The 10,482-nt window shown below is 41.8% G+C and overlaps 1 protein-coding gene across 6 annotated transcripts in view; it reads left to right on the forward strand.

Annotated features, from left to right (window-relative positions):
* Positions 1-10,008, forward strand: part of ZCCHC2 (zinc finger CCHC-type containing 2) — a 46,078-nt gene extending 36,070 nt beyond the window's left edge. For 3 of the 6 annotated variants that reach the window (XM_030479185.2, XM_030479194.2, XM_030479202.2), the window contains 4 exons: positions 278-372; positions 880-1,008; positions 1,625-3,133; positions 4,147-6,096. In XM_030479185.2, coding sequence (XP_030335045.1) covers positions 278-372; positions 880-1,008; positions 1,625-3,133; positions 4,147-4,214 — 1,801 coding nt within the window. In that variant the 3' untranslated portion in view covers positions 4,215-6,096. Of the gene's footprint in view, positions 1-277; positions 373-879; positions 1,009-1,624; positions 3,134-4,146; positions 6,097-9,808 lie in introns of those variants that run through there. The other 3 variants (XR_003990525.1, XM_030479212.2, XM_030479177.1) reach the window with 3 other exon arrangements.
* Positions 10,009-10,482: the final 474 nt, after the last annotated feature.

The following is a 10,482-nucleotide window of genomic DNA, read 5'->3' on the forward strand; positions in this document are numbered from 1 at the left end:
TTACTTTTTTGTGTGTTTTCTCTTTTATTTAGTGTTGAGTAACACTGCTTGCAGTTTAGCTCCTGGGATGTTGCACTAACAGCCTTTACCTATTTGTTTATTATGTACATTTGTTGTTATATCCGTTAAATGCACATTTCTGGCCTGGAGTCATTGCCTTTGTTTACAGTGGCATTATATATTCCTTCATGTTTGGTTACTTGTGCCCATGCATTTGGAAAAACAAACAAATGACAAAAAACCCCAACAAAACCAAACATGACTATTAATTGCACAGGGAGAAAGCAAAGAAAACTGACTGCCGGTTGAATAACAGGACTAATGGAGTTAGAGTTGCAGCATCACAGCACATCCGTACAGGAACAGCAAAAGGTAAGATGTTTTTTCCCAAGCTGTTTTTAAGAAACAGAATTTAAGGCTTTGCAGATTTATTCATTGTTCGGCTGTAAAGGGAAGATCACAAATATGAAATCTGTTTCTGTACAAGTCTCAGGCTGCCTAGTCTGAGATTTGACTTGCTGTATAGAGCATGCTAGTCTTGTGTATGCAATTGCTTAAGGTAGGTCTCTTCATGCATAACTGGAAAAATACCATGAAAATCTCCATCAAGTTGCTTTATGTGGAGTAGTAGTTGCAGAAACAGTTACTGTTAGGCTACTTCTATAGGAAATTTAGCAGTCCGAGTGTGCGGAGCACCAGCATCTTGTCATTAGTGACTAGTCCTGAATGCTGAGAGTTGGAATGCTAGGAGTATAGGAGACAGATGCAATTAAGTAGGAACAAATGAAAATCTGAACTAGCATGAGATGCGAGCAAACCAAAATAACCTCACTTCCATATACTGAGATTAAAAATAAAAATGCCAATTTTTATTTTTAGATCTGAATTTGGATGCTGGATCCGGTCATGACACATGTGGAGAAACATCATCTGAAAGTTACAGTTCTCCTTCAAGTCCACGACATGATGGGAGGGAAAGCTTTGATAGTGAAGAAGAAAAAGACAGAGGTTGTATTTATGGAGGGTGTGCATGAATGTCTTTATTCCTAGACCAGTCTCTTGTATGAATTTTGATTAGTTTCTCAGTTTTATTAGCTGCTTTTATTTCTGAACTAGCCACAGAACGCGTTTTGCTTTGTGGGTTTCGTGACTCAGCAGTGGCGTAGCTGTCTTGAGGTATTTCAGCAGTGCAGTAATGGGAAAAACTTTAGCATGAAAAGGATTGGTTTTATATCAAGTTCTGTGTGGCATGTCTGAGAGGTCCTTCTTGTCGTATTGACAGTTTAATTTGCTGCTCCTGCCACAGCTGGGTAAGCTGTGTTAATGTCTTTCCAGGTAGATGCAAATTCCTAATTTGGTCTGTGTCCTACTCTTCACATTTGCAGATACAAGTCAAAAGCACAGTAGCTAGTTGGGCAGTTGGATATAGGCAAGTGATGGAGACTGACCTACTTTGATTTGGATGAATGAAAATGAACCTCAAAGTTGTTATTGTTCAGGAAGATGTAACTATCATTTCTGTCACAAAACTTAGGAACTTTTAGATGGGTAAATGAGTCCAGGGCATGACTCTACGTTATTTTAGATTCATTCTTCTGACTGACAAATGCCTTTGTCTCCACAGATACAGACAGCAATTCTGAGGACTCTGGGAATCAAAATGCAACCAGGTTTACAGGCTACAGTGCTGTCAGTTCATCAAATATGAACAAATCTTCTGCTCAGATCTCTTCAGTGAATAATGAAAATGGAAGCCTTTCAGAAGATCCTTTGAATGCAAAGTTTCAACATATTTCCTTCATGCCTGCCTTACACTGTGTGATGCACAGCGCTGCCCAAAAGCCTGAAGCAGTTGTCCCGCCACCCATATCAGCAGATGGTAAAACAATGGGAATGCTTGTTACCACGCCTGTTGCTGTCTCGCCAGTGAGAGAGTCTGCAAATTCACCTCCTGGTGGAATGGGCCCAGTGACCTCTGGTGAACCTGAGAAACGCCTTGAGCTGATGGCTTCCCCTTTGCCAGTCCCATCCACTTTCCTTCCACATTCTGTCCAGCCTGGTAGCCCTGCTTTGCATTTGGCAATACACAGATTGAAAATGCCCTCTCCACAGGGGTCGTCAGAAAGTTGCACAGTTAATGGACCACAGCAGCCGACAGGAAACCTAAGTATTGGATCACCAAATACTGCCTTTATCCCAGTCCACAATCCAGGTAGTTTCCCAGGATCCCCAGTTCCTACTACAGATCCCATCACAAAACCTGCATCCCAGGTGGTAGGACTGAATCAAATGGTGCCTCACATTGAGGGAAACCCAGGAGCAATCCCTCAGCCTACCAATCTAAAGGTAGTTCTTCCAGCAGCTGGTCTCTCCACAGCAGCACCGCCACCTCCGCCAGCTTCATACGCTTTGCCAGGCAGTCCTCATGCTACCAGTGTGTTGCCCAACCAGAATACAAACGTGCTAAACACTGTAGCAACTTCCTCACCACCTCAGTCTGCTGGTTTAGGTGTTGGTCAGGTCCAGTCCACTGTTCCTCCTGCAATACCTACGCATACGCCAGGCCCTGCCCCTAGCCCGAGCCCTGCTCTAACACACAGCACTGCACAGAGTGACAGCACATCCTACATAAACGCTGTTGGAAATAATAACACTAACGGGACAATGTTACCTCCACAGCAGTTGGGATCTGGTCCTTGCGGTTCTTGTGGACGTAGGTGTAGCTGTGGGACCAATGGAAGCCTTCAGATTAATAGCTATTTTTATCATAACCCACTTCATGGACAAGTCTACAGAGTTCCATCTTTCTTCACTCTGCCATCACTTTGCAATGGCAGCTACCTCAATCAAGCACATCAAAGCAATGGAACACAACTTCCTTTCTTCCTGCCTCAGTCTCCATATGCAAACGGGCTTATGCATGACCCAGTGATGGGGAGCCAAGCCAACTATGGTATGCAGCAGATGGCAGGATTTGGGAGGTTCTATCCTGTATATCCAGCACCTAACGTAGTTGCCAACACAAATGGGTCGGGACCCAAGAAGAATGGGAACGTTTCATGTTACAATTGTGGTGTAAGTGGACACTATGCGCAGGACTGTAAGCAGTCATCCATGGAGGCCAGTCAACAAGGTAATCATGATAACTCCCAACGGACTTGCTTTTGAGTTTAGCAGTTTCTCTTTACCTTTCTGAATGTGCTGTTTCTGGTCTTGCAGAAAGGTGTGCGTGCGTGTGTATGTTTTGTGTAAATGGTTGTGCACTCGTGACCTGCTCTAAAACTGCAAAGTATCTTATCTCTGCCTGAAAATTCTGTAGAACAGTGCAAGGGAACGGGGTTCACAGTGTGGAGTTGAAAATGGGTGTGATTTGGAGCTGGGAAGTCAAACTGTATCAGTCCTAAATTGCTGTTCTTTTTTCACTCGTTCATTTTTGGCATTGTGTTGACACTTGCATGTCGTTTCAGTTTTTCTGTTCCTGATCAGTGGGATTTTTTTAGGAGAATTCATTGGCAAAAAGTGAAAGATGCCAATTACTGTCTATGGTACGAAATTGGATTCTTAAAGCTTGTGGGAATTTAAAAAACCCAACAGACTGGCCATTTGGTAATTTAACTTTTCTAAAGCTTACCTTTGCACAATCAGTTGTCCTCCTGTGCAGTACAGAAATGAAACATGCTTTACCTTTTTGGACAAGTTGCAGCAAAAAAGCAGAAACCAATTGGAACTAGAAATGAAAGGAATGGCTTCAGTTGTGTATGCCATTTCTCTCTCCGCCTAGAAGAATGGGGAAGAGGCAGTGTTCGCATAGAGCGTAAATGATTCTGATTCTTGGCCTATGCCCATTCTGCCTTTCCTTGTTTGGTTGGACTGGAACAGGAAGGATGAACCTTGATGGGGGTCGTCTTCCCTTTGTGTTTTTCCAGTAAAGGTGAAGCCCTATGTCAGCGGTCCACATATTTTTTTTAACTGAAGAGTTTTAACAAGCAGAGGAAAGAAAGTAGTATAAAATCTTAAGACCTACCTTAAAAGGACTGGAGGATGATAGTGCCTTTTGAAGAGCATGTCCATTTTGATACCTTGTAGTGGTTTTGTAATCCATTTTAATTGTGAGCAGTGACTTAGTAGTTCTCTTTCCTGTTTTAGGCACTTACAGACTGAGATACGCACCTCCCCCTCCCCCTTCCAATGATACCTTGGATTCTGCAGACTGAAACAAGTAAACATTGCCTACTTAAACTGAAGCTTGGGAAATTGGGGGAAGGTGTGTGTGGGAGCGGGGGGGTCGGTCTTGTGTTTTGGGACATTCCCGGTTTTATATTCTTTTGGAGTTTTTCATTGCTTTTGCACCTCTGTTCCATACAAAAGAAGAAAGCTGAGTCCCTGGTCTCCTCCTGGTTCTACAAAAGGCTTGCGTAATGCATGTAATTCAAACACACAGCCAAACAATCAGAAAGAGCATTCGAACCATGCTTTTGCACTGAAGACTTGAGACATGTGCAATGTTTACTACTGCATTTTTTTAGAAAAAAAAAAAAAAGTCCTCTGACCTCTGAGATCACTGGTGGAGCAGCCATATGGTGAAAGAAGAAGCTTGGTCATGTTCCCCACCACAATCTTCTTCCCTCCTTCCCTCCCTCCCTCCCTCCCTCTTCTCCTTATGCTGCTGTTTTCTTTCCCTGTTTGTCCACGTGAATTCGCTGGACTTGCATGAGTGTTTAGCAGTTCATACAGACCCTGCCCGTACTCTAAATTAATGCTCATGAATTGAGGGGAGATGTTCAAACGCCCTATCAGGAGAGTCCAAAGGAACACACAATACTGTATGTGTACTATATGTGATAATAATACATATACACAGGTCTTGAAAGTCCCAAATACATGAAAACACATAAAGCAGGAAGGGGCTGAAACTGTGTGGACTGGAACAGATTTAGAAAAATGAATGAGCTTAAACTGACAGATTTTTCTTCCATTGTAGCCTGTATGTTCAGCAACAAAGGTGAAAAAAACCCCTGGTATGAATGTTGTACTCAGTGTGTTTGCATTTGTAATGAAAGTTGACAGCATTTTTTCCTTTTTTAAAGCTATTCTACATCGTGTCAACTCAGAATGAACATTACTTGATTGAATATTTTTTTCCTAAACTATTACAGTGTTGCATTGTACTTAGAATGTAAATGTTTTATTTCAAACTGAACAAAAGCTATGGTTTTCTACAAAATAGTCAGGTATTAGTATTAGAACCTGTCTACCAAATAGCAAAGTCACTATTTTATAACAATTTACCACTATGCGTAATTACGGTATAATGTGAAAGACTGAAATGAGTGTTCAGATGGTATTAATCATGTCAGTATCATGAGTAAGTAAGTTTAATGCTGCTGTATTTTTTATTTTATTTTTTAAAGCCAATATATGTACTAAATTGCTTCCAGGTAATATTTGATTTCCTAAAGTGCACTGAGGTTATCTGGAAGATGAGTGTATTTTTTGACTGCTGCATTCAACACCGATGAACAACTACCACTGTATATCCATAGGGTTTGGCATTCCTCACAGTTCATGGCAGAAATGTTTTTTCTTAAAATCAGACCTGGTGTCGGTAGGGGGATGAAAGAAAATCAATCTTTGGTTCAGCCGTCTAATAAATTGCTAAACAAACAAAAAACTTGAAGAAAAAGAAAGCTTGATTACTACATTTCTTCATAGGTAGCATTTATATTTATAGCACCAGTGTACATTTTGAAACTTTTTTCTTGGAGGGGGGGAATGGGGAGGGAGGTAGATGAAAGCTTTAATTTAAAAAAAAAAATAAAAAAAAAAAAGTTTAAGTAGTAAATGAAAATTATTTTGATTAAAATTTTTATTTGATCTGGGTATTTTTGGACCACTTGAAATGAATGAACTGCGTTTGAGTTGAAGTGAGGGTGTTAAACCACCAATGGACTTGTATTGTGAATTACCTGCCAGTTGTACTTTATGGAACTTATTTTATGATTTAAAATACTGTACTGTAAATAGGAGGTATGTTACCTTCTCTTTATTTGTATGTTTACCATATACTTTGATATTTGAAATGTACTGGAAAGGTCACTTATATTTCTAGAAGAGATTGGATTTTATGCAACCTTTTTCCTTGAATTAACAGCAATAAAAAAAAAGGAAAAAAAAAAGTTACCTGTGTTCAAGTACTGTCCTTGGTCACTGAGAACAACGCAGCAAGTGTGATGCTCTGCTCTGGGCGTAGGGATGGGATTGTGGAAGCTCTTGCCAAGCTACCGTTTCGGTTAGAATCTGTCACTTTTCAAGACAAAGCTGAGATTATTTGCCTTAAGGTCAGTCCTGTGTCTGAAGTCAGGACACTGCCTCTTGATTTAAACTTCTGTAAGATGGTTAGATGGATCTCTTGGGAGAAAGAGGATGACCTTGTGTGACAGACCCAGGACTTTGACCTAACCTCTTTCAGAACAGTTTTAAGCCTTTCTTATATTATGATGGCTCCTGGATTTGGGCTAAAACCCAGTTTAAACACACTTTTCTTGAGTGCAGTGCAAATAACATGTGCTAGGGATGTAGGAACTGGGAAGTGAGATCTTTCTTCTATCAGCTAAACTACATGGAGGGACAACAGAAGTTGCCAGGAGTAGGGAAGAAGCTTAGAAGTGTGCAGGTTACAGCTCAAGTGTCTGATGTGAATGTAGTACCCGACTGTGCTCAGGCAGTACTGAGAAAGAGAAGGGCACTAACTACTCTGTCACCTTGCTTTACTGTATAGACAGTGCTGCCAACTCCTGCTGCTTAGCAGCAGCTTATCTACAGAGCTGAGGGCCACGGGCTTTATCCCAAATCTTTATCCCAGCTGACTCCCCAGAGTTTCTCACTTCCTGAGAAACCAACAAAGGTGGTGGGAGGGTTCAGAGTTGCCAATGAGCCCAACCTCTTCTCTTCAGGCAACTCCCACAATTACTGGGGGGGTATTGAACCCCAGTGTCACGCAGACATCGTCATACAGCATCCATTTCTGCAAGTGCCTGGTGTCCCCTACCTGGACACCAGGGAGCATACACACGTGTCCAAGGAACTGGTGAATTACTGTATTACCCTGAAAATACAATCTACTTACTGTGCAATCCGAGCTGCTGATAGTCTTGTTTGCCTCCATGCTGCAAGCAACCCTGACTTTAATAGATCCTGGTTGGATCTATCAATTCAAAAGTTTAAAAGTGCATACCCTCTGGCACAGCAAGTGGGATAAAACACCTCATCCTGCTGGTGCTTCTTTGACTGGAGACCTAACAGCTCCCACACTTAGCTGTCCTCTTTGGCAGCACCACTACTACCCAGGCCATGGGGTCCAGCTACAGCTGCAGTTCAAGAGATTCTCTTTACCACCAAGTGACTTGGAAACTGTTGAAGACCCTGAAGATAAATGAGAAAATCCCACTGGCTTGTGGGCCTGAGCAGCTACCTGAGCTGTCCAGGAGTGACTCCCGAGTACCGCACTGCTGCAGTGCTGCGGCAGATGGAAGCCTGCTGTTCATACAAACCATTTGGTTCCTAAAGCTGGAAGGAAAAAGGAAGGATGAGGAAAGCATGGACAGGATTGGAAAGATGAGAGCGTAAGGGAGTGCGATGATGCACGCTGCTTGCCTGTGAGTGAACAGATGTCTTCATGTTCCCAGCTAAGCGACCTTAGGATGGCAGTGATGGCCTAAAGCCTAGGTTTTGACTTAGCTGATACTACTGGAGAGGTGAAGGAAGAGAGGGCTATGTGTCATGCCAAGGCAGATGGAAAGTGAAAGGTGCAGATAGGTACTGTGAAGCTCAACCAGTGCCAAGCTACCTTAGCTGTCAAGAGATGACAAATGTCAGTACCATTGTAATTTGTTTCAGTTTTGCTCATGGCTGTCTCCAGAGGCGTGCTGACCCCAGCCTGCTGCAGCTGCTCTCCTGATGAAATAAGGTTGCCTAAATTCAGCACGTACAACAAAAGCAGCTTTGAACAATAGTGCTTCCTGCTCTACTGGCTGGTGACTACAGCTGCTAGAATCAGGCACGACATATCTAAAGGGTACGTGGACTGCACTTGTGCTTGGGAGGAAGAAGAGGACGTGTCCTAAGTGCATAGCCATGAGTTTATACTGGGGCTGGAGTGCTGCCTTGGTTACTAACCTACAGTCCTGTGCTCCTCTAACAAGGGAGGAAGGAAAAGCACATCTCAAAGCGTTGCTTCAGGGAGAGTGTGCTGCCGCTCCAGCTGTGGCTGTTGTATGCCTCAGCTGCTAATTGGGACGGAGAAACGGGGTTTCAGGTTTGATCCAGCCCTTGAGCTAACAGCGGCAGACAGTTATGTTCCTGAGCCCAATTAAGCTGTACTTTGGAGCAGATCAGAGATCAGAATGTATGAACAGCTGCATTTGGTCAGGCCGAAAATGCGCCCGTGCCTGCATCCTGTCTCCATCAACCATCAGTGGCAGATAGTTCAGAAGAAAGTACTTTTAATACGAAAAAGAGAAAGACAAGTGGTAATTAATTATTGCACACGTTGCCTAGCAAAATGAAATGTCTCCCAAGTTCCTCTTCACAATAGGTGGCAGCATAACTCTACCAGTGGAATTTATGGGAACTGCTGAGGCACTGCGGAAGGTGCTTCAGTTTAATTTGGTTTTAGCATCTTCGGACCATCTAAGTAAGCTTACCTGGAGGACTTCTTTGACTTGCAATTTTGTAACGTTAGTTTCTGTAGGGTTTTATGTATTTTCTCAAATGAAGAATACTAATTGTTGTCTCTCAAAAAAAAAACCCCACTCTAAATGCATACCTGAAGTATTAACTACCTAGAGAAATGCATATCTAAAGTATTAACTACCTAAAGCTAAAAAGACCAGGTCCACAGGGAACATTGAAGACCCAGAGGATTGCAGGCACACATGAAAGCCGTGTCTTAAGAACTACTGAGCATTAAAATGGTTCAAGATACTTCTATTCCTACAGTGAGGAATGCTTTCTGAAGACCATACAGCTTTTTTTTGCAAATGGGAATAATTCCTAAGGGAGTCTGGTTATCTTTCACGATAATGAAATGTCTCTTATTTGTCTGTCTCTAGTTAGTCTGAAGGTCCACAGATCAGATATTTATCTGGGTTATCTCATGCTCAGGAACATGTTGCCCAAGAGACGGAACATAATAAAACCATTATTTTTAATATCGACACATGCTCCCTAGTGCAAAGGGTCACTGTTGTGTGAATGGGCCAATAAAACAGCGTACAAAAGCACAAGCTGAAAAAAAATGTGCTGAACTTGGTAAAAGGACGGCATAGCTCTATCTCAATCATTAGTGCATTCTTTGTAGAACTCTCTGATCTAAAATGGCAATTTCTTTACTGACTTCTAAAGTATGTTTTTTTCCTGAGACAGGATGTTGGTGGCTGATAAAAAGTTAAGAATTAACTCCTACCAATGCTCATTGGTGCAACTAAGGAAAGATGGGGATTTTTGCTTAAAAAACCTATTTGCCATTGAAGTTTGGTGTCAAAATACTGGTTAGGACTTCTTAGAAAAAAATAATATTGTATATAATGAAATATTACGGTAAAATAGTCTTATTTTACATAATGTATAGCTTGAAAGTTTAAACCATGGCAATTTCAACAGCTTCAGATTATTTTCTTGTTTTGACTGAAAGTAAGTTTTGAACCTGATGGCATGTTTAGATAGAGTAGTCAATATAACATATAAAAGTAATTGTGTTGCTATCAAAATGCTCTTTTCCTTTTTTTTTGTGTTTAATGTTTTTTTGCAGGATATGCACATGCCCCAGCGAAAGAGTGGACAGCTTAGCAGTGGCGAGACTTCTGGATGAAAACACCATAGGACTTTAATTTCTCCTTAAAGACCAGATTGGCTCTGAGGTGCATGGTGACCAGGACTTCTAGGTATTTCACAGTGAGCGTGTAAATCCTGGCCTCTCTCAACACCTGAAATAAAAATTGCCAATGAAAAGATCACTAATGTATGAGGAGGGGAGGGGAAAGCAACAGCAACACCAGCACCAGAAAAATACCAGCAGGGGTTGGGGCGTGCTTAAGGTGAGACAATTTTCACACATCACTCGATTTCTTACCGCAGCTCACATCCATTTCATAGCAAAGACCCTCACAAAGCAACTGCATCTATTTGGTACAAAACCAGCTGAACTCTGTGTTTCACCACAGTGCAGCTGACCATATCTGGTGTGTAACAAAGGAAATGGGTGCTTCCAGCAAGCTGTATAAGGTTATGTGGACTTGGAACGGGCCATAAGAATACATTTAAAATCTAATATTTACGTTACACAGAGTTGTCAGGTAGCTAACGTGCCCTTTAGAGTGTTGTCTCCTTTTTCCATTTTTAATTTATCTCTTTGCCTTTTTTAATGTATCCTGCTTTTAACCCTGATTAACCCTTTAAAGCCTCTTTTATGTGCATGCTAGAACC

Source organism: Strigops habroptila, chromosome 1 (genome assembly GCF_004027225.2).
Source record: "Strigops habroptila isolate Jane chromosome 1, bStrHab1.2.pri, whole genome shotgun sequence".
NCBI classification, from domain to species: Eukaryota; Metazoa; Chordata; class Aves; order Psittaciformes; family Psittacidae; genus Strigops; species Strigops habroptila.